The 24,054-nt window shown below is 43.6% G+C and overlaps 2 protein-coding genes across 3 annotated transcripts; both read left to right on the forward strand.

Annotated features, from left to right (window-relative positions):
- Positions 1-1,178: 1,178 nt before the first annotated feature.
- CA7 (carbonic anhydrase 7) lies at positions 1,179-9,431 on the forward strand. Its single transcript, XM_059857682.1, has 7 exons — positions 1,179-1,218; positions 3,226-3,423; positions 6,221-6,339; positions 7,494-7,589; positions 7,830-7,892; positions 8,877-9,032; positions 9,309-9,431. Exons 1-7 carry the CDS (start codon positions 1,179-1,181, stop codon positions 9,429-9,431), a joined length of 795 nt encoding a protein of 264 aa, XP_059713665.1.
- Positions 9,432-16,835: 7,404 nt separating this feature from the next.
- Positions 16,836-21,779, forward strand: PDP2 (pyruvate dehydrogenase phosphatase catalytic subunit 2). 2 transcript variants are annotated; one of them, XM_059857771.1, is made up of 2 exons: positions 16,836-16,991; positions 19,681-21,779. In XM_059857771.1, the coding sequence occupies exon 2, from the start codon at positions 19,736-19,738 to the stop codon at positions 21,338-21,340; it is 1,605 nt and encodes a 534-aa protein (XP_059713754.1). In that variant the 5' UTR covers positions 16,836-16,991; positions 19,681-19,735; the 3' UTR covers positions 21,341-21,779. The 2 variants fall into 2 exon arrangements, with proteins under 2 accessions (XP_059713754.1, XP_059713755.1); XM_059857772.1 differs by having other exon boundaries at positions 16,987-17,109.
- The last annotated feature ends 2,275 nt before the right edge of the window (positions 21,780-24,054 follow it).

Consider the following 24,054-nt stretch of genomic DNA (forward strand, 5'->3'; position numbering starts at 1 on the left):
ATGGTAGAACTCTCCTGTGGAGACCTTTACAGTAGCTTACATCCCTCTGTGAGTGATTTAGCTGGCATCAGCAACTCTTAAAGGTTTTATAGCTGACTATCATGGAAACCTTCTGAAAAAAAAACCAATTAATACTTACAAGGCAGTACCACAACATAAAAGTTGCATAAAATGCTCTTATTGATTTATTCCTTCCATATTCTTAATTGCATAATAAAAGAATCCCTATTTTTGTGTGCTATTGTCTTTGTGAAAATCAATGTGTTCGTAAAATGTAGCCTTGACAGAGATCATTTCCTCAGAGCTAACAAAATTACAATGAAGGAGCCTATTTCCTTGCCCCAGAGATGTCTTAAGACATTTTACAGCTGCTGATTGGGTGTCTCATTGTTGCTTCTCCATGGGTTTGGCAGGGTGCAGGCAACTGCTGGATCATTCCAGGTAACTGAGGCTTCACAGATCAGCTCCTTTCTCTGGAGTCTGCTGTGTTCTGACCCTAATATAACCACGCTTTTAATTTTGTCCATTTAAAATGTTCCTTTAAAGTTGCAAAATTAAAATCAGATTGTTAATTCATCCTTACTTTGTTTGATTTATACCTTGTTTAAAAGCAGCACAAGAAGTTTTTTTCCAAGATGAGAATGTTCTCTATCTCATCTAAGCACCAATTGTGATTAATTACAGATCTGGTGAAAACACCATTCCTTTCTTGCAGCTGGCAGCAGGGTTTCAGAAGAGAGGCAGTGATGTTTCCCTCTGAAGAACACAGATGTGAGAAGGGCTGGTCCCACCTGCACACGACTGTCCTGATGCTCAGAGCACCTTATGGCTTTTTCTTCCTTGGGGCAGAGAATGAGAAAACACTGATGTTTTTTCCTGAATTTGATCCACAGTTTGGCTTTCTCTCTAAGTCCTGGGACTTCAGTTATCTGAATTTTACATTTTCCTTCACCTGTGCTGCCTTAGCAAATAGGGGGAGCAGGAGCAGGAGCAGAGCAGAGCAGGAGCAGCAAGGCTGGAGCAGGAGAACACGGGCACTTTGCCTGTCCTGCAGGAATTGCTTTGGCTGCTCTGTATCTTTAAGGGGCTGACCCTATCCCACGGGGAGCCGCTATAAAGGCAGGTAGGCAGCAGTGCCCTGCTCAGGGAGCTGGAGCCAAGCAGGGGCAGCTCCCAAAATGACTGGCCACCACAGTTGGGGATATGGGCAGGCTGACGGTAGGTTATGGCATTTCCGTGCTGCATCTCTCTGTCTTCCCCCACTCGTTTTCTTTCTAGAGCTGTTGCCTGAGCCCTGCAGAGCTGCCTGCATTTTGATGTCTGCAAGAATCAAGTATATACAGCAGGTAATTAATTACTTTATTGATAATCAGTAGCACCCAGAAAGTGGCACCAAAAGATGTGCAAGTTTACATCTGCTGCCTTTCAGTGTTGCAATCAACATTCCTAAACTGAGGGAAGCAGTTTGAACGATTTGGTTTTTTTCAGGCTGCAGATATTACAGATGGGTCCCTTTCCAAAATGCTGTTATAAAAAAAGATTACCTGTGTCTCTCTCCAAAAGCAATTCTGTTAGGTAAAGAAGATTTAGTAGAGCAGTAATAGATCTCCTGGTTCTGTGCAGTTGCTGAAATGTGATATCTAGGCTTTCATAAAAGTGAATAAAATAAGCTTTATGTTATGTATGTCTAGTACATCAATAAATTGTACAGATCAGTATCAGATCTCTTACAGAACAAGTTATGCTTTCTGATTTGACAGTTTTTAATTTAGTCCTCCTCCTTTGCTTCCCACCTCCAAGGCTGCGTGTCACAGCGCACGGGGGATGTGCAGCTCCTGAAGGATTGCCACAGTAGTGTCGTGTAGTGCCTGGATCCTTTACAGACACGGGGGATAAGTGGCTGGTGCTGGCCAATGAGACAATTGCATAGCTTGCTGGAGTCTCTCTCCTTGCAGCAGTTATTTTAGCTGCTGAGTGTCCAACAAGAGTCTTTGTATAACCTTCAGGGGCCATTCTCTTTCTTAACATTAATTCCTTTAGTTTCTGTGAGTCTGAAAGCAAGTCTGAATACCAAGTGAAGCTGGTTAGTGCTAGTATGTAACATTATGTATGTGTGCTTGTAGCTAGGAGTAATAAAGTCATGGGTACTCTTATGAAGCTTGTGAGAGCCAAATGATACTGCCTTAGCTTGTGTAAGAGCATTTAATTCCTAGATCTGCTTTCTAGGCAGGATGAGAAAAGATAAGATAATTTTATAAGCTAAGCAGAAAGTGTCACAGCCAAGTAACAGTGTAATAGATCACTGTTGTGTTATGTAAACTCAAGGACACTAAATACCTGTGCTTGCTTTAAAAAAAAGCTTCCCCTTGTGACAGTAAGGGAGAATGCTGCAAATTAAAACGTGCTTCTTGAGAATCCCGAAGTACAATTGTTACTGTTATGCTTCATGCAGAGAAGCAGCAGAGGAATTTAATTGCTGCTTTCACTACCACAGCAAAGTAGAAAGGAGAAAATGAGCAATAAGAAACAGGAATTCTTAGATATGGATAAGCTTTTGTTATCTCAAATGGCTTAAGAATCTTCCAGTTCTGGCAGCAGAGTTATGCTATTAAATTGGGCTTTTTTCCCCCTCTCTATTGAGGTCAGGAAGTCCCAAAGTATTAATTATCATCCTGTATCCTTCACTCAGGTTAGAGAGATACCATAAGGGGCATGAGTGAAGAATGGAGCTGTCTCAAAGATTTACTGCAGTCATAAAATTATTTTAAAAATAACTGCATAGTCAGTAGCTAAGAGATTGAGTCATCTGCATCTAATTTGAATTGCTGGAGCTTTTACACTCTTTCCCAGGGAGAATTAAATTCTTTTTCTTTGGGGAGTGTGTTTGTGCATGTCAGTGTTTGCACCTGTACCCACCTTGGAACACCCTATCAAGGTAACTACAGACTCTGCAGACAGAGTGGCACAAGTGAATGGGGGTACAGCAGTCTCTGCCATGATCTCCTCGGTGTGTTCTGGCCAGAATATTTGAATCCCTATCTTGTTGCAGCCTGCTTGTGCTAATAAAACCACACCAGCCTAGAATTTAAATTAATTTCTCACATTCCAAACCTTGGAGTCACTCTCGCTGAGCAAGCTTTATTTCGAGCCTCCTGCAAACCCATAATGACCATTCTGTGTACGGTGGGAAGGAAATAATGCTGCTTTCTTTGCTTGCTGTTGAAGGCCCTTCCGAGTGGCACAAAGCTTACCCCATTGCCCAAGGGAACCGCCAGTCCCCCATCGACATCGACTCCGCACGGGCAGTGTACGACCCCAGCCTGCGGCCCCTCGTCCTCTCCTACGAGTCCTGCACCTCCCTCAGCATCTCCAACACCGGCCACTCCGTCATGGTGGAGCTGGAGGACACTGATGACAGGACAGGTGAGACTAGCACAGCCAGCTAACTCAGAACACCAGCCTGGGACTTAGTGGGGGAAGTAATTACGTGCATTGTGTACGGAGTAACTTCTATGATGTATAATTTCAGCTTAGAACAAAGCATGTGACTGCAGCCATTTATATTTTGTCTTCACTTGGAGCCTCTCTAGCAATGCAATATCATAGATCAATAAGTGTTTCTTCCTTAGGAAAAGCTCTTGCCTCATGAAAATGAGACATTTGATTGCAGTCCTTTTCTTTTAGATGAACACTGAATTTTGCTGGGCATCTCTCCAGCACTGCCAGACCACATCCAGCACCCAGAGCAGGGAAGTAAGCTCCTCAGGGCCCTGGTTTGTGATCACCCCAATCAAAGATGCCAACTCATGTGCCAGCTCTGGCTCAGGGCCCAGCTCCCACCCACAGGGAAGAGAAGAGGATAAGCAGAGCTGGGTCATGCAGCACAGTCATCATAATCATAATCACTGCACCAATTTGTACTGGGACAGGTTACTGTTACCTTGCATTTTCTTTTTTCCTCTCTGACTTGTAGCACTTTGGTTTCTTCAGAAATTAGAAAATCTTCAGTTCATCCTGGGTTCTGAGTTGGTAGCAGCTGACTTTGGATGTTGGACTGTCTGCAGTTGTACATTATTCTTGTCTCAGCCCTTGGCAGAGAATGTGAATTCTTTAAGTGATTGATTTCTTCTTTAGGCCTGTTTCCATGGTGGACTGTGCTTTTATATCTGGGGGTAAGGGAAGAGCATTCAAATGGAGATAATAAAGCAGCTGATAAATGGGAAGAGTGCATTAAAAAAACAAAAAGAACTGGAACAATTTGTAAGCCTATCAGCTGATTTCATCTTCCTTTTGGGTGTGCTGATTGATGCAAGCTAAATAGGATACCTTGATTTTGGAAACAAATTGCTTTTTCTGTGAAGTGGCTTGTCTGCCCTTCTAAATTAGGAGTAGAGGTTAATATTCCAGAAATCTTGTTTTAAAATTTCTCTTCTGGAATGAATTTAAGAACCTGTTCAATGGGATGGTCAAGTTTTTAAGCACCTTATCTTTACTGAATTTGCAAAGAAGACTGGGTGAGCATTTTCCACTTTTACTGCACAGATCTCTTCAGAATGCCACCTTATAAACAGAATTTGTAAAACCTCTCTGGAAGTATTATCTTAGCTTGCTAGCTACTTTAATGCAATTTTCAGCTGAAGTGTGTCTGTGAAACAGTGAACTTTATTCAGCTTTAGAAGTTTAAGAACATGTATTACTCTGCACTTAGTGACACAGACTCAGAGCACCTGCCAGGAATGAGACCCTTTCTACACTAAGCGTGTCTTGTTTCAATAACACTTTTTCAAGGAAGATGACTGCTAGGAGTGGGAAACATGGTTTAAACTGCTCTTAGTTGTGTTGAAATAGATCTAGTGACTCAAAGCGCTGCATAAATGACACAACACAATTTTCACAGTAATCCATAATAGCTAAATTTCTTAAAGTATTAGGGACAGGTGATGCATTCTTTTGTTAACTTTAGAAAAAAGTACTAGGAGTATTTATATCCTTAATTAATATTAAAACCTTTGCTTTGGCAAGGCCAGTTTCCTGCTTAAAGGCCAGCTGGAAGCATGCACATGTGGTAGCACCGTGCAAGTCCCATCTTTTACTCATTTAAATAAAATGTTATGAACTGCACTGAGGATACAAGCTTTACAGATATTAAAAATAATTTTAATTTTCTTAATGTGAGACTCTGATCAGGTCTTGAGGTCTGTTGGACAAAGTGTATTAGATGTGGTGGCATATAAAATTACAGGATTACTGATGCTGTGATAAAATATCTTCTATAGGTGGCATCTTAAACATTTATCTGTGCATAGGTGTTATTTCTAAATGTTGTATGAAGTGTCTCTGGCATGTCCTTACCTTTAGAAGGTGATTTGAGGTTGAGTGGTGTCATGTGAAGTACCAGCTATTATATTTCCTCTTTTATGGGATCAGGTATTTAAAGGAAATGGAATATAGATAACCTCCACTGAAAGTAAAGATACTGTAAGAAGAAAATACTTACCTGATGTTCAGGGTGTAAGGTTTCCTTGGAGCCTTCTCTCCAGGTGAACAATCCCAGCTGTGCCAGCCTTTCTTCCCAGCAGAGCTGCTCCATCCCTCTGCTCATCCTGGTGCCTCCTCTGGACTCTCTGCAGCAGCTCCAGCTCCTTGCTGTGCTGGCCCAGGGCTGGGGCAGCTCTGCAGGTGGGGTCTCACCTGAGGGGCAGAATCTCCTACCCTGCTGCCCATGCTGGGCTCAGCCCAGGGCAGGGGGGGTTCAGGGCTGGGGCAGGGCCAGCTCTCACCCACAGCACCCCCAGATCCCTCCCCCAGGGCTGCTCCACCTGTTCCACTTGTATTTATTGTGTTTAACAGGAAAGGCATAACCATAAGGGTGGTTACCACATCTTTGTGTGTCAAATATGCTCTTTCAAGAAAGTTACAAATTCTGTACAGGTAGCCACGGAGTGGTTTTAATTTACATTTTTTCAAATGAGTTTTGATGCTGTCCGTTAAAAAAATCCATTCTTCGTAAATGCCTGGATGATGCATCTTTTCCATGCTGGCAGCTTGGAGAGGCTGCTGCCTTTTTTCCACTGTTGTGCCAACAGTGGTTACTTTTTCTGGCAAGAAGCTAAAAAGGCAGAATGTTTAAGCTTTCTTCTCCTGTGTTTGTTTTTTTTTTTTGTTTTTTTTTTTTGTTTGTTTTTTTTTTGTTTTTTTTTTTTTTTGTTCTTCTGCCCAGCAATCAGTGGAGGGCCCTTTCAGAATCCATTCCGGCTAAAGCAGTTCCACTTCCACTGGGGCACCACTCACAGCCAGGGATCAGAGCACACCATTGATGGAAAACCCTTTCCCTGTGAGGTAAGGATGTGTTTTCACAGATGGGATTATTTTATGCAAATAATGCTGTCACATGACTTTGTCTGCAGTGGGGCAGGATTAGGATTCTGATTCCTTGCTCACCATGGGTAGGTCAGCCATCCCTGCCCTCCTCAGCTAGATGGGGAGAGGAGAGATAAGGAGATAAGGAAAGGCTTGTGAGTTGGGATAAGGGCAGGGAGAGCTCCCTCACCAGTTACTGACACAGCAAAACAAAAAAATCTATTAACAACCAAATCAGAGTAGGATAATGGCAAATAAAAACTAAATCTTAAAGCAGCTTCTCCTCACCCCTCCTTTCTTCCTGGGTTTAACTTTACTCCCAGCTTTCTCCACCTCTCCCTGGGTGGTGCAGGGGGATGGGGAATGGGGGCTGTGCTCAGCTCATCCCAGGTTGTCTCTGCTGCTCCTTCCTCCTCAGGGGAAGGGCTGCTCACATCTTCCTGTGCTCCAGTGTGGGGTCCCTCCCACAGGGGACAGTGAGCTCCTTGAGCTTCTGCAGGCTGAGAGCTTCCCATGGGTGCAGTCAGTCCTTCAGGAGCTGCTCCAGCCTGGTCCTTCCCATGGGTGCAGTCAGTCCTTCAGGAGCTGCCCCAGCCTGGTCCTTCCCATGGGTGCAGTCAGTCCTTCAGGGGCTGCTCCAGCCTGGTCCTTCCCATGGGTGCAGTCAGTCCTTCAGGAGCTGCCCCAGCCTGGTCCTTCCCATGGGTGCAGTCAGTCCTTCAGGAGCTGCCCCAGCCTGGTCCTTCCCATGGGTGCAGTCAGTCCTTCAGGAGCTGCCCCAGCCTGGTCCTTCCCATGGGTGCAGTCAGTCCTTCAGGAGCTGCCCCAGCCTGGTCCCTTCCTTGTGATCACGAGCTGGGGAAGCTTCTGGCAGTTTCTCACAGAAGCCGCCCCTGTATCCTCCCACTCCCAAAGCCTGGCCATGCCACCCCTGTGTGGGCTGTTACAGAAAACTTGCTGGGTTCCTGCCCACACTCATGGACCTGTCCAAAGGATTGCTCTTCTTCATGTTTCCAGCAATGCCTTTGACACAAAACTGTTCTGTTATGGACAGCTGTTAGTGCTATCAATGAGAAACCATGTTCATAACTTTGATCACTAATTTAATTCTTATTTGTTATTTTTCTTTAAAGCTCCACTTAGTACATTGGAATGCCAGAAAATATGCAACATTTGGAGAGGCAGCAGCAGCTCCAGATGGCTTGGCAGTAGTTGGTGTTTTCTTGGAGGTAAGAATTGCAAAAATAGCATGTTTACATGATAAAAAGCATTATGCTGTTAAGTGTTTGAGGACTATGCCACATATTTAAGAAGTGCTTAAGGAAAACAGATGACTTACTGGAAGCATTAATGCATTGCAAATTGCTGAAAACTTTGGTAGGAATGTTAAGATTTGAGTAAGAAAGCACCCCCTAATTAAAGCATAGTTGTAGTCCTTCTTATTTAACCTGTCTATCCCATTCTTTTAGATTGGAAAAGAACATGCCAGTATGAACAGACTCACTGATGCTTTGTACATGGTAAAATTTAAAGTAAGTTCTAAGCTCTTTAAATTTGCTTCTGGGATATCCTTTAAAAATCATGCTCATGTACATCTTTGAGACAAAAATGAAAAATCACCCGCCCACAGATCCTCCCATAACTAGAACATAACTGTAGTTGTAGCTTCTTTTCCCCCTCCAAAGTTCATATTCTTTTCCTAATCTCAGGTGCCTCACAAGGCCATGCTGACCCCACTGGTCATCCAGAGGTTCTGCCTTTCCCTAGAAGTCTAAAATCCCCAGCTCCCTGACCCTTGAGACTCAGCTCTTAGACTCAGCAAAATAATCCTTTTCCATTGAGCCTCAGCTAGCACAAGTAGAAGCTGCCTGTTTGTCTTTGCTGCAGAGCTCTGGCAGGGATGATCTCACTGAGGTCCAGAGTTTGTTCCTGAGGTGTTTTCTGAGTGACTGAGACCCTTTTGGATGCTCCTACAGCCTGAAGAATGTTGCTCTAGACTGTGGTACTGAAGGCCATCACTACTTTAGGCAGCACCCCCTTCTATTTCTACTAATCTTTTGGTTGATGTATCCCTTCCTCTAATTTTAGACTAAGGTTTGATTTTTTTTTTTTTAAGCCAGTATTTACCATAGCAGACAATAACGATAGGATTTAAATTTTCCAACAAAAATAGATGAGAAAGTAATGAAACAAGGAACTCTGCCATGATATTATCTGTACTCACACTGAACACTATATACAGAATACACTTCCTGCATTATTTTTGGGCCTGCTGTGACAAGAGCTGAATTTTGGTAGAGAGAATGGTGCAAGACCTCAAAGTCCAGTAAGCCAGCATTAGGGATCACACTTGCCATCTACTTTTGGCTGACAGTTATAAGGCAGCCAAACCTTTACAGAATTTTCCTTTCCCCTATTTTTAATGTTAGTTTAACATTTTCTTCTCTTTCAAAAAAGTTATTTTACCTGGTCTTAAAAGTAAAAGGATAAATTTCAAGTCTGTTTTCTTTTCCCAGGGAACAAAAGCTCAGTTTAGAGGCTTCAACCCGAAATGTCTCCTGCCCACAAGTCTAGATTATTGGACATACCTCGGTTCTCTGACAACCCCACCCCTTAATGAGAGTGTGACATGGATAGTGCTGAAAGAACCCATAAGAATCTCTGTAAAACAGGTAAATTTCTGATACTCTGTTATTGTAGCATTCAGTGCTGGATAAGCAGGCAAAGACTTTTGATTTGCAAATAGGCTAAGTTAAATGTCTCTGACTATTTGGCCTGTTCAATCCTCAGGGCTTCTGTTAATTTCTGTTAATACTCTCTAGGAGCTTTGTTTGAACCTGTTTCATTAATGGATTAAAATATATTGACTATTTCTTTTTAGTCCTTTTTTAAAAACATTACTGTTGATTGCCCCCTTGAGCAGTGAATTGTTTCCCCTGAACTTCCAGCTGGAGAAATTCCGCATGCTGCTCTTCACTGCTGAGGAAGACCAGAGGATCCAAATGGCCAATAACTTTCGCCCCCCTCAGCCTCTGAAGGGGAGAATTGTTCGAGCTTCCTTCAAGGCCTGAAGAAAACTGACAGTGGCCCTGAGATATCCAAGAGCTTCCACATGTGACATACTCTAAACAGAAACTCTGGTCTACAGACCACTCATGGAACACACAAGACAGACATTTCCATGAACCCTCTGCTTGGATGGGGACAATCTTCTGGCTTTCTATTTTATTTGAAGTGCTCATTCTTTGGAGAAATGGCATCTTTTTAACCAGCACTATTTAATAGAAGGGATAGCTGAGTGAACTAGGTTGTTATCCAAGACCTGAAACTCTATAAAATTAAAATGACATTAAAATCCAACTTGATATCAAGTGGAAATTGTGTAGTGATCTACTAGTGCTGATGGCCACAACTTCTACTTGTCTCATTTAATACATGAGGAAACAGTAATCAAGAATTTTGGACAAACTGGACTTAAATTTTCCTTACTGATCTGTTGATTACCATTTGCTGAGCTCTGATTTAAAGATTGCTTTCACTGTATTCTTGCTTCCTGATGACACAGTGTGTATGAGTAGCACTAGAAAAAAAGTTCTTTACTCACCTCAAGCAGACCCTGGTATGAAAATTAAATATATATTTTAAATCTACTGTTCTAAGATGCTATCTTACAATGTAATGCTGTGTTAAAAAGCAGAGCAGTTTACTGCAATGTAATTTAGCTATTTGTCCTTTCAGCCCATGCAGAACACCGGACCACAGTGGCCTGCTCAGGGTCAGTTTGGTTGAAGAGTTCCTCTGTAGTGATCCAGGTGTGTTTTGTGTTCCTCAGTTGCTCAGATTCTACCTCAGCTCAGTGCTAAGCTCTGCAATATGACCTCCTTTGGTGTCTGCCCTACAGAGACCAGGTATTTTGTTTCCTTTAGAGACCTAACATGTCTGCCCTGGGTGAGCATTGCTGCAAAGACCCTCTCTGCTCCAGGGCTGCCTGGCAGGGATGCTCCCTGCACACACGAGGCTTCAGCACTCCTGAGTCCTTTTACCTCTGCAAAAGTTGCTTTAGAATGGCCACGTGTTGGTTCTGCAACTTAAGGACAAAATTCTGACTCTGGTACTCGATACTGTGATGTTCTCTGTGACTGCCCACAGTCAGTTCCCAGCTCCTTGAGTTCTGGGCCCCACATGGCCTGTTCTGTCTGTGTAGTTCAGGCAGAAATTGCTGGTGCTGATCACTCTGCATCAGCTGAGATGGAGAAATCAGGATGTACAAGGCCAAGGCAAGTGGGGAGAAGGGAGAACAGTGGCTGCTCCCCTTTCTCCAGGGAAGGATGACACGAGGTGTGGAGCCCAGTACAAGGAGTGAAAGACTGGAATTCTGCTCCTCGAATCTCCATGGTTTTTCTAGTACACTGACCTAAAACTTTGTTTCTTGGTTTCCTCTTATGTAGAGAGAAGGTAACACTCTACCTCACAGGGCTGTTGTGAGGGCTGATTCAGCATTGTTTTAGATGTGAGATTCTTATCCAGAGATGCTAAAGGCAATGGAAAATACTTACAAAATGCAATGGTTTTAGCTATTATGAATGTATTATGAACTTTGCTAGAAATGCAAACTGGTATTGTAGAAATTCTATTTAATGTATCTTAATTTCTTTAACAAATTAAATAAATGAGACTTTAAAATCACATGTGCGTATCTTCATCCTTCTTTTTGAGAAGACCCACCTCTCCCTACTTACAGCATCATTTTTCTTGGATTTTCATTTACAGAAATTGTTTGTTTTCAACAGTTGCATCTCTTTTGGATCAAGGAATGCTTTGACTGTTTGTCTTCAATTCTACAGAAACCTTGCCTAAGCTACTGTGGAATTATCTAAGGGATAAGAGTTATCCCTCTCAAGTTTGTGGACATGTTTTTAAATTCTAGAAATTATCTGATACCTCTTTTTAGTCTATATCACAGTTCTTACCATCTTCTAGGATTAACACTTTGTTTCAGAAAGCTTAATCCTTTCACTTAAGTTCTAACATACTGTGTACCTTGAATGACTTCCTGCCCAGAGTTAAATTATTATCATTAATCTAATGTTGCTGTTAAAATTTACATTAAGAGATGCGTTCTAAAATGTAAAAGTCTTTTAAGACAACTTACATTTTGATAGCCAAAAAAAACCTAACTTATTTGGGCAAATTTAAAATATAACCAATATTATTTACCATATGTACCATAATCAAGCTATCCCAGCACTGCTGCATTAATATTAGCACAGGTGCTCACAGAGCAGCACTTTCAAGATCAGCACTTTCAGTGTTTTCCTCTCATTTTAGGCATAAGCAGAGGTTTCTGCTCCCTGTCTCTCACAGGAGGTAAAGAGGGCTTGTGTGCTGAAACTTTGTCCAGTTTTCCCCAGTTGCAACCCTTCAATCTAAAAAAAGTTTATGCCCAGGATGTGTCTGCTGTGACCTTGCACGCAGTACTTAAGCTTCTTTGAGGGTGGTTTATCCATGAACAGCAGAAGGATAATGTTTAGCTTACACAGTTATTGTAAAAGCTCAGCCATTGCAAAGAGCTTTAAATGCTGCATTGCCCCAAGGTGTTCAGTTCCAGGGAGAAGCTGAACTGTACCTTCCTGCAGAAATAAATTTGATTTTGTTTACAGGGTATTTTGGTTGCTTGGGTTGGGTTTTTTTTTTTCAGTTGTTGGATGCAAGAACATGATTTTACTACAGGGAAGTAAAATATAAAAGAAATACTTTTATATCCTTTGCTGTTTCTTGAGACTCTGATCATCCAATAAAAGCCACAAATATTGTATTGGATAAGCACCTGTTCAATGTACTTCATTTATTTTGAGGCTGAACAATTCTAAAACATGACCTGTCCTTACCTTTTACCAAGTTGTTCTGTTGAAGAAAAAATGGGAGTTGACTGTAATTATTCTAGCAAGAGTTCATTTACCTTCTCCTGGGATTGCAACCATCCTGACTGAGAGAACAGAGGCCTCACATTTAGGACAGCAACTGAACTTGCACAGTGGTAAAAGCTGGATTAAAAATGCCATCTAGTGGCTCTCCTTCCCTTTCTTGCCACAATGCTTAAAACAATTGTTAAGGCCCATTCAATCAGAACACAACAGATGAGAGAATTTAACTCTGACCATAATAATTTGTAAAGACATGAGTGATTGCCATTGAAAACCCCTTGCTGGCTGTGTATATGTAGTCATTGAAACTCCTTCCTCAGATAAAGATCAGTCTGACAAAAGAAACTCCATAAACCAGTTACAATTTTTTGTTCCTCATTCCGCTGCTGAGCAGAGAGATCCTCTGCTTGGTGAGCTGCACACTCTCTTAACTTTAGCTTTTAAACTTTAATAGCTGTAGTTAGAGTTCAACTTTGGGATTTTTCCCCAATCTCTAGCGAGCAGAAAGATTTTTAGGCAGTTGCTACGAAGTAGCATATTTATAATGGTATGTTTCATGATGAGGGTAAATTAATCCGAATACAAGAACTGGGGAAGGGTTTTGCAAGGTACCTCAACACCAGATGGTGCTTTTGGCAGAGTTCAAAGGTCAGAAAGATAAAAAAGTGAGCATTTCAGGAAAAAACAGAGATAAGCCTCAAGAAAATGGGGTGTTATACCTCAGTGTAGCTGCTTTCCTCTCTGAATTCCTCTGCATGCAGAAGTGACCATTTAGTAACAGCACCAAGCATCAAAGGACTGTCTCTGCCCTGCCTGGGAGAGTGGGGGTCTTACACTTTTTCTCACTTACCCTGAGGAAAGCACAGCAGAGGACAGAACCTGACTGACTTGCACAGAACTATTTCCAGTTTGCTCAGCTGTAAGGCAGGGAACTTTCACTCCTCTGATGTTCCATTTATGCTGCTACCTACCTGCAGGGCATTTGACATTTAGTAAAATTTCAGCATCTTACTACAGGTTGTGAACGGCAACATAGTAATGCAAATAATTTAATTTCATATTGACACAGTGGAATATTAAATAAAATATAGGAGCCAGCTCACCCTGTTTGTCTGTTGGAGGAGCAGAGGGTGGAAGGAGGAGAGAGAGGAAAGGAATATAATCACTTTTTTACACATGAGCACTTCTTCCCAAGACACAAGACTTTCCTGGACTTGAAAACTCACCCCAAGAAATGTAAATTTACATTTACAGTGGCACAGAACCTTAATGAACATTTGTTTGTTTAACTAAAACCATTTTAAGCAACATCCAATAAAAATGATCCATGTGGCGTTCAGATCCCATTATAGCAATTGGGAAGACCTTTGTACCAGTGCAATTACATTAACTTAAACTGGGTCTTCAGATTAACCCCTGCAACTGCAGACAGTGCTGAGCCTCTGCAGCAAGGAGAGCTGCAATAGCACCTTTCCTACAATTGTTCATGGTGTTTACCTCTGTTCATCGATGTTTCTTGCAGCTTGCCTTCTTTCCAAGCATTTGAGTGTTTGGTTTAGATAACTTAGGAAGACCAGATAGGAAACAGCTGCAACAAAACTAGAAAGTGCTGTTGCTCTAACAGACCTTGAACCTCCTTCATTTCTCCATTTGTTTGTGGGGTTTGTGTGTTTATAATAAGAGATTTCTGCATCTGTGGTGCCAATGTGCCTTTTGTGAAAATCCAAAAAGTCACATAAAGCAGATGAAATGTCATTATTCACAGGGCAAGATACAGCCAGCAAACGGGACATTCTTAAAGGTGCTCAGCAGGAAGGTGTTTTGTGGGCTGGTGCTGTTTCCTTTCCAAAAGCTGGTTATTAAACTGCAGAGCTTTTTGTGCAAAAAGCATAAAACTCAGTCTGTGTTCACTGAGATGGGCCAGAGAGAGTTTGTTCAAAGGAGCCACTTTCCTTTGCATGCTCACAAGTTTCCAAAGGGTTTGGATATATTGCTGTTTTCTAATCTGTATCACTAGGCTGAGTCTCTTTATTGCAGAAAAACTTCTGAAAACTAGGAAACTACTTTTAGTAGTAGTTAACCACTTTTTTTTTTTATTATTATTCAAACTTTTTGCTGCTGGTCAGCTTTTTGACAAAATTATTAGCTATTTATTAGAAATATTAGTCCAATTTTTACCTGGCTTTCTTAGGTATATCTGGCTTATTTGGTGTTTCTGATCTTTGTGTGTCCCCATAACAAGAAATGTTTACAAAGCATCAGGAGTCCTAGGCTTTTCATGAATATCAATGAGATCACAGAAAATCATCCATGCTGGCACCTGCTGTGAAGGCAGTGCGGATGAGGGGCAGCTGTTTGCAGCCTCTGGAAGCAGAAGATGTTTAAATTGCACCAAAGTAGCCTCAGCCAGTTTTCCAAAGGAACAAGCAGGGAGAAAAATAATATTCTATGGGAAAGAAGGAAACCCCAAATAGTGCAGTCTGGCCTAAACAAGAACACAGAAATGAGTTCAAAAATGTATTTCTACCGAAAACCAGAGCTGCTGACTGTACAAGTCAGCAGAGAGGATTGTTCCTTGAAAAAAGTCTAAATATAGGATCTGCTATATTTTAACATATAGCTGCACCTCAACACAATACCTGGAATTAGACTCAATTTCTTATAAATACAGGTAAAGATTTTCTTCTGGCACAGGACTAAACTTTGTTCACCTGTAATCAGTAAAGTCAAAACCAAATCTGAGCTTTTTTAAAAGAAACTAGAGTTCTAATTTTTTCAATGCAAATTAAGAACATAGAGCACTATGGCAACCAAGCATCGTTGCTACAGAAATTTGCCATTTTTATTTGATATTCCTAAAGGCAAAACCACTGCAAGCCTGAGCAATACAATTTCTTTCCTCAGATGATATTAGAGAGTAGCATTTCTACTATTTTTCCCTTTAATTATATATCACTTTAGTTCATCAGCATAATCAAACACTCCAAAGCAGAATCTAAATCTCAATTCCAGTTGATATTCAGCCCGGTCAAGTACCTTCAATATGGTATTCCTTCTTGTGTTTATAAAGCGTGGAGTGAAAGGGACATCTCCTGCAGCACAGTTAATTGTTTCACCTTCATTTACGTGGTTCCTAAGTCACTTCAGCTTTATGCATATGAATTTATGAAATTACTGCATGAACGTGTGAGCAATAAGTTACAGATTTCAGCTGAAGAGAAGCATTTAACCGCAGTGGGAGCACAGGAAACTCAGAGCAGTCAGGCTTGTTTTCAGGGTGCTGTGTGAGGCTTTATCAGTTTTGTAAATGGTACAAAAGCTGAAAATTGGTAGGGCAGAAGAACGAATCATTAAATTATGGAGTATCCTGAGTTGGAAGGGAGCCACAAGGGTGATTGAGTCCAGCTCCTGGCCCTGCACAGACCCCCCTACATCCCCAGCCTGTGCATGCCTGGAGCGGTGCCCAAAGGCTCCAGGAGCTCCGGCAGCCTCGGGGCCGTGCCCATTCCCTGGGGAGATCCCAAAGCTGCTGTTGCTGTATCCGAGAACTGCGCGGAGCTGAGAGATGCAGGGAAGGGCTGCTGTGGGTGTCCTCTTTCAGCTCAGATTTGTCAGGCAGATAAAATAATTACGTCAAACTTAAGGTGGTTTGGTTTTTTTGATTTTTTTTTTTTTGCATGTGCTAAAATATCGTTCTGAATTTTTTTTTTTTTTGTTAAGATGACCTACTTTTTTGTATGTTCTTCCATGCAACATAAAACTATTGTTTCATTGTTTTAATAAAAACAAGAAACAAGAGAAAGCTCAGAGTCATTGAAGATGATCGGCATTTTTCCACATGAGATAAATTGGGAGCATGCTCATCTCATCTAGGATACTTGCACCACATAATTGAACTAAAATTCCTTCAATACAAGAAGCCAGGCGAATTTAAAAATACACTGATAGTATCAAAGCCTCTTATGACTTGCGAGCCTCTGTTTTTGCGAAAATGATTTTTAGACGTTTTAAAGCAGGGACTACTTAGTAACCACTGCGTTAACATCAGTAACTACTGATTAACCTCCATGCACTTTGGGCCCATTCCTTCCCCTCGTCATACCGGGCTTAGAACCGCTCAGTGGAAATGTTAACCGAGACAAGCAGTCATATGAAACCAAAATACCGGGGCGTCAGCAAAATGAGCCCTTTTGTTCTCCATAATTTATATGGCGAGTTAATTACGAAGGAGCTTTGCGATTTTGAGCCCCTTCAGCCGGGGTCCTCAGCGCTGAAGGGTGTGGAATCGTAGTGGAAAAAAACCCGGTAAAGTCGAGGGGAGCTCCCTCAAGGAAATAGCGTGGCTTTGAACGTTATAAATGAGGAAGAAACCCCTGCTGGTGTTTTTTCTTCCTAACACGCGCCACTCGCTTCCTTTTTGCTCTCGTTATTGGGCTGCCCAGGGCGGCGGCCGACGCTCCCTCAGCGCCTCAGGGGCGGCGGGCGCGGGGCGGTGCCGGGAGCGAGGGGGGCCGGGGCCCCTCAGCCGGGCGGCCGCGCCCGCCGCGCGCAACATGGCGGAGGGGCGGGGCTGCGCCCGCCCCGCTGTGTCCTGACGGGAACCCGCGGCTGGGCGGGTTGGGCGGCGGGGCTGTCGGTCAGCGCCGTCCCTCAGCCCCGCCGGGGGCAGCGCGGGGCCGGCGGGCTCGACTGGTGGCTGCTCGGCCGGTGGGTGCGCCGGGGGCGGGGGACGGGGCGGGCAGAGAGCGGCCGCGGCCGGGGCAGCCGTGCCGGGGCACAGGGAGTGGAGCCGGGCCTGGCGCGACGACCGTGCGGAAGCGGCGAGGTGGGAGTTGTGCGGGGCACGGGCTGCCGCGGCGGCGGTGGTGAGGGGTGTGTGTGCGGGGCACAGGGCGTGTTCCGTACGGGGCAGGGTGGGTATGTGTGCGGGGACGGGCTGTGTGCAGGGTGCGGTGCGGGTGTGGGGGAGCAGAGGGGCGTGTGCGGGACAGGGGTTTGGGGGTACGGGGCGTTGGGGAGCAGAGGGGGGGTCTGTGTGTCGGTGCCTGAGGCTGGGGCAGTGCGGAGGTGGCGCGGCAGGGATCGGTGCGTGCCGGATATGTGTAGGATGAGGGGTGGGTGTGGGCAGCGTCAGGAGGGTGAGTGAGGGGAATGTGGGGATCTCAGAGGGGCTGTAAATCCAAATGTAGCGGGTATCTGTTATTTCACTGGGAAAAGCGGGCGCTGCTGCGCTGTGCGGTCCGGCAGCTGAGGGCCGTGCCGGGGCTGGCCGGGCTCAGCCCGGGCCCCGCTGGGACACCGCGTCCCCGGGGAGGCAGTGCCGGCGCTGGAGCGAGTTTATGTAATAATTGGCTCTTACATAATGGTGTTTAGCACACCGCTTTAATTAGCACCGCTACCGGGGGCGTCCTGGGCAGCAGCGTCTGCACACTGCGGCTGGGGAGGACCCCGAGGATGGGAACGCAGAGAGCAGGGCTGGCACACAGGAGCTCCAGGGCTCGTCAGCGCTACCTGACCTTAGCAAGCACAGGGCTCACCGGTGTTAGTGACTGCTGCTGGGCGGAAAACCACACCGGCCTCACACTGTCAGCTAGCCGCGGTGAACGGGGGACGTTTCTTTAAACACTGTTTCAATCGGGTTTTTGATCAAGTATGCGAAAGTCATTCTTTTTTCAGTGTCATGACTGAGAGGGGCAGGAAGAGAATAAAGGAAAAATAGAATAGGTGAATGGACTGAAAAAGGTTGGCAAACCTTGTCCTGTGCTATAGGTGCTTTTTGGGTTTAGCTGTTGCTAAACCCAAAAGGAGTTGGTAGTGTCAGCTGTCTTCCTATTATTTTGGTTGCATTCTTTTGGTAGGACAACAAAAGGCATTGTGTGTGTTGGGAGATGCAGTGTCCCAGGAGACTGCAGGCGAGCCTTGGACAGGGAACTGGCACTGCCTTTTCCATGTCCTCTCCTGACATTAGCAGTGAAATTATGCTGTGTCTTTGCCTGTTCTCACCAGAATCATAGTGGTGGGGTCTGTTGGAATGCTTGTCTTTTCTGCATTAAGTATGGGTAGCACACTTCAGAAATGTTTTGTAACACGTTGCTTTGGGTTCCAAACAGGATTTTAGCAGTTCTTGGGTTGTATCAGTAGGCCTTCTGTTTAGAATAGCTCAAGGTGACTTTTACTTCCTGCTGATTTCTTGGAAACATTTCCACTCATCTGATCTGGCTGGTTTCTTGTTATTTCTTGTGAAGCCTGCTGCTAAAAAACTGGTGTTGTGGCAGCATGTAGTGTCTTTAGCCTGAGCAGGTGGTGTCACAGGCCCCCTCAAAGTGTTTGAAAGCTCACAGACATCTCTCTTGTTCTCAGTAGCTGCTAGTGGCATCTTTTGGGAGTAATTGTACCTGCAGTGCTGCATGCACTGAGTTTCTTAAATCCATGGGGCAAAATTCTGTTTGTGAGTGAACATCTGGTTGTACTTAGCATTATCCCACAGCTGGAATACCTTATTGAAAGCAGGAGACAATGTGAGGACCTCCCCCATGGCAACTGAAGAGCTTCAGCTGCTGAAGTGTCCGAGGTTTCAGTGCTGTTGGCAGCAGAGCTCTTCCCTGCAGCTTCTTCTAATTGCTTTCCAAATGAACAAGCCAAATTGTGAACCTGTGAAAGTTGTCAGTCTTATACCTTTCACTGCACCAGAGTGCACAATGCTTTAAAAAAAGCATTCATTAACCAGCAGTAGAATTTCCCTTCAGCTGTGTAAAAGATCCTGCCTGCCTGAGGGTTGGTTAAGACCTTGAACGTAAAAAAAAGAACAGCTGAGCTTATAAGCTGTAACAGAATTGGAAAGGTAGACTGGCTTGTTCTAGCTGTGAGGATCATGGTAATTCACATAAATCATTAACTGGCCACATCTCTCAGTCTTTCCACAGTGTTTAAGTACTTATCTTCTTTTGGGTTTGAAGTTTTGGGTCTATTAATAGAGTTGTACTCTAGCAGGCTTTTTTGAGAGTTGTGCAATAATTGTCACTTTAAGTCCCAATTCTCAAGCTTGTTGGATCTGTTTGTTCTGTGTCATGTTAGACGAGGCTGTTCGTTGTGCAGTTTTTCATAACGTTTCTTGTAATGTTACCATTTCTTCTTAGTCTTGCCACAATGAGGAAAAAAAGCCTGTCTGGAAGGTAAAAAATTATCTTTTCTGATGCGTTAAAAAGAGCAGTCATATTCCTGGTTATAATTAAGTGACAGAAATGGTATAATTTTAAGATGCCTTTATCCATAGCAATCTCTTTTGGAAAGAAGTTCTGAATGTTTCTGGGAGCTCTAGATATGCTTTTGAACTTCTATGTGGAAAGCTTCTTATGAACTTTCTAATTATTTTCCCTTTCCTCCATTTATATTCCAGGCTGCGAGGACATTCCGTGTAACTGAAGGAAGGTGCTCCATTTTTGGAGTGACTTATGATGTCAAGAACTGTATCATCCTGGATTTTAAGCTCAGCCAGAAGCAGCATTATTTTACAAGGGAAAGGACGTTGGTACTCCATCTGTATCCCAAATAGAAACAAGATCAAATGGAAGCTGGTTTTTTCCAAAACATGTCCCTACCCTGCTGGGAGCTGCAGCTTAGACAGAGCTTTCTCCTTTCCCAAAGCATTCCGGCACACTTCCACCGAAGAAGAACATTTTTCTTTCCAGTTGTCTCCGGCACAAATCAACGACATACTCAGAGCGGGTGAGCTATCCCACAGAACGCTGGATTTGAAAGGCAAGAATGCAAATTCCGTGCTGAGGTTTGAAAGCAACCAGCTGGCCTCCAACAGCCCCATAGAGGACCGGCGGAGCGCGGCCACGTGCCTGCAGACGGCGGGGATGATGTTCGGCGTGTTCGACGGCCACGCGGGAGCCGCCTGCGCCCAGGCCGTGAGCGAGAGGCTGCTGCACTACATCGCCGTGTCCCTCATGCCCCGCCAGAGCTTGGAGGAGATTGAGCTGGCCGTGGAGGCCATGAAACCAGTGCGGCCCATCCTGCAGTGGCACAGGCATCCCAACGATGTGGAGTACCAGGAAATCACCTCGCAGTACTTTGAGAACCTCCGGGTTTACTGGCAGCACTTGCTGGACCTGGACACTGAGCCGGGGTTCAGTTTGGAAGAAGCCATGATTTGTGCATTCAAAAGGTTAGACTCAGACATATCACTGGAAGTTCAGGCTCCTCAGGAAAATGAGTTGATGAGAAACATCGCCCTGCAAGTAGCTTTTTCTGGTGCAACAGCCTGTGTAGCTCACATTGATGGTGTTCACCTCCATGTGGCAAACACCGGTGATTGCAGAGCGGTTTTAGGGGTCCGTGAAGAAGATGGAACATGGTCTACTCTCCCTCTAACCCGAGACCACAATGCCTATGATGAATTTGAAATTAGAAGATTGAAGCGAGAGCATCCTAGATCTGAGGAGAAAACCCTATTTGTGAATGACAGATTACTGGGGATTCTCATGCCCTCCAGAGCTTTTGGAGATGTGCAATTAAAATGGAGCAAAGAATTGCAACACAGCATTCTCGAGAACAGCTGTGATGTTGAGGCTCTAAACATTTATCAGTACGTTCCTCCAAACTACCATACCCCCCCTTATTTAACTGCAGAGCCTGAAGTCACATACCACAAGTTAAGAAGCAAGGATAAGTTTCTCGTTATTGCTTCAGATGGGCTATGGGAGATGCTGAGTAACGAGAAGGTTGTAAAACTTGTTGCTGGACACCTTACAGAGCTCAACATGCAGAAACCACCCCTGACTTTTAAGAAACCAGTTAATTTGGGTTACATGCACAACTTGTTGCTGCAGAGGAAGAGCAAAGGCCTGGCCTCCCTGGACCAGAACACGGCCACCCATCTGATCCGGCACGCGATCGGCAGCAACGAGTACGGCGAGGTGGACCCGGAGAAGCTGGCTGCCATGCTGACCCTGCCCGAGGACCTGGCCAGGATGTACAGGGACGACATCACCGTCACCGTGGTGCACTTCAACTCAGAAACTATTGAAGATTACTACAGGAGCCACGAGTAGAGCCTTGCACTGCTGCAGTTCAGTACCACTAGGGAACCTCGATCCTGAACCATTCCTCTCGCTCTCTGGTAGTCCTGCTGCTACCAGTGCCTGCAAGTTCCTAAATCTTTTTGTTACTTACTGGCTTTGAAAATAACTTTCTAAAAGGTGAAATTACCCTGGGTTTCCAGGTTTGTATACACTGAAGAAAAATGTTTTCATAAAACCTCACTGAAATGTGATTGAACTAAAGATTGTGGACCATTTCTGATTCCATGAGAACCTCTGGTAAAACTTCCCGATGAACAAACAAAGCAAATTTCACTGAGACTGGTACAATTTAATAGAAATGGATAATAGGTGTAGCTGCATGGAGTGTCAGGCTCTGCTCTTATGGAGAGTGAGTAGCATCCTGTTGAAGCACTGTAACTGAATGAAATAAATTAACTACCAAACCTTTTTTGGACGTGTCAGATATTTTAACAAATTGCTCCATATTTATAAAATAACATGAAAGAAGGCTGTTCAAAGAGCCCTGGGATTTTCAGATGTCTTTCCTGATTCTCTTCCTTATGCAAGGGAAAAATTGTATCTTCTTGTGCAGTTCTTTTCAAGTGGGAATTCATATTCTCTTAACTCTGTGTGGACTTATGTGACAGCTTAGAGCTCAAACACATGAGGGCCTTCACAGTTCCCTGTTCAGGATTTAACAGTACTAGACTTAAGCATTTGAGTCTTTTGCTTAAACAATGTACTCTTTATTAAAGTATTGATAACAGAAATTGTTTGTCAGATCTAGAAGTTCAAAAATTCACCTAAAAGTAAATACAGCAAAAGAGAGCACCTTTCTCTCCAGATTTAACTTACAAGAGGTAACAGTGCTGATACTTCTCCAAAACAGGTTTAATCTTTTGTTCTTGCTTCTCCTTATAGGTACAGAGTTATTTTTCCTAATAAATGTATGTTTTAGTCTCTGAACATACACAGAAGTGTATTTTACAATGGTTTTCCTTTATACTGAGCTTTCCAGAGTGCCATCCAAGCTTGCAAATAAGCTTTTACATATGGTGTTCTCTGGTGCCTTTTCCTTGTTTACACTCCACAGGAACTGTTTCCCACAAGGACATACACACTGGGAATATAGACCTGTTTACTGTTCTTGCTGCTGAGTAAGAACCCATATGGGTGCAGAAGAGCAAATAAAAATATTACTTTTTTTCTTAAATTCACTTAAGAACATTATTCTCCTACAGTTTAGCAGATTAAAAAGTTTTTTTTTTTTCCTCAAGATCTTTAGTAGACAAGGTCTTGGGTCTTAAACTGGTAGCATTTTTGGATTCGGGGCTCTTTGAGTATTTTTCCTTATACATAAAATTTCTTAGTACTTCTTTCAGGCATTTAATAATCTGTTTTGAAGATGGGATTAGAGGGAGAAGGAAGCTAAAACTGTTATAAAAATAAATTCATGATTTTGACTTTTCAGGATTGACTTAAATTAAGTTCTACAATTGCAGTCACTAAATGCATCCCTAAAAAAAAACCTTCTGAATGTACTGTTTTTTTGTTGTTTTTTTTTTTGTCTAGTTCATTTTGGAATACATCCAGCCATTCAACCTGAAGGCAGATTCAATGAGTAGGTCTGCTCCCCTTGATACCAGCAAACCAGGATTTACCTCAGGAAATCTGCCCCTGATCTGGGTGATAAGGGCTGCAGGCAGACTTTGGGTTTGTGCCAGATGCTGCAGAGGTCGCTCTGAGTTCTTGGTGCTGGGGTCCAGCTTGCTTTAAAGGGTGCCCTGCTCTCATCCCCTGGGCTGGTGCTCTGGGGACTGAGATTCCTCCGCCAGGAAAGGCAGGCAGGGATGCTCAGGAAGGGGCTGCTCTGCTTGCAGGGCAAGGGCTGAGGAGGGGAGAGCTCCTCAGCAGCATCCCTGAACCCTTCTGGCTTCACTGGGCTTTGTTTGCTCTTACAAATCCTCTTGTGGGATCAGTTACAGGCTTCACTGCCTGAAATTTAGCCAGAAAGTAGTGAAAAAGCATTTCTCAGATAGTTCTTAATTGAGAAATTACTTAGCAGTGTAGCCAGAGGCACAAAGGTGCTAAACCATTATCAAAGGGATGTGAACTGAGACTTGTCTTATGAAGGCAGTGTAGAAAACATTTAATGTAGAGCCAAACTGCTGCTGCAAGAGTAGTGTAGCAAAGCAGCAAGTGTCTAGTCATAAAATAAACCCAAAGTTCTGTTCCTTTCACCATCCAGTGGTGAAATCCTGGTCATCTCTTGAAAGAGTCACTGTGGCATTTTTCATCAAGTCTAAGTCCTGGAGTCTACACGCAATATCTACAGGTTGTACCTGCACCTGCAAATTGGTGGTGATTGTTTTGGGAAGCGTGTCCAAAACTCAGAAAGTTATTTCCTGTTTCACAGTAGGTTTGCTCAGTTTTGATATGCAGCACTATAATCATCTGTGGTGAAAAAGGATGATGTTAAACTTCTTAAAAGTTTGATCTAGTTTGGTTGGTTTTTTAAATAAAAATCATGGATTCAGCTGCATATTCCCTGGAATTTGTTGCTGTCAGTGAAGGTAATCCATCCATACTTAGAATCATTTAGGTTGAAAAAGATCTCTAAGATTGAATCGAGCTGTTAACCCAGCACTGCCAAGGCCACCACTGAACTGTGTCCCTAAACACCACATGGCTTCAAATGTCTCCAGGGGTGGTGACTCCACCAC

This window comes from Haemorhous mexicanus, chromosome 12 (assembly GCF_027477595.1).
Source record: "Haemorhous mexicanus isolate bHaeMex1 chromosome 12, bHaeMex1.pri, whole genome shotgun sequence".
NCBI lineage: Eukaryota > Metazoa > Chordata > Aves > Passeriformes > Fringillidae > Haemorhous > Haemorhous mexicanus.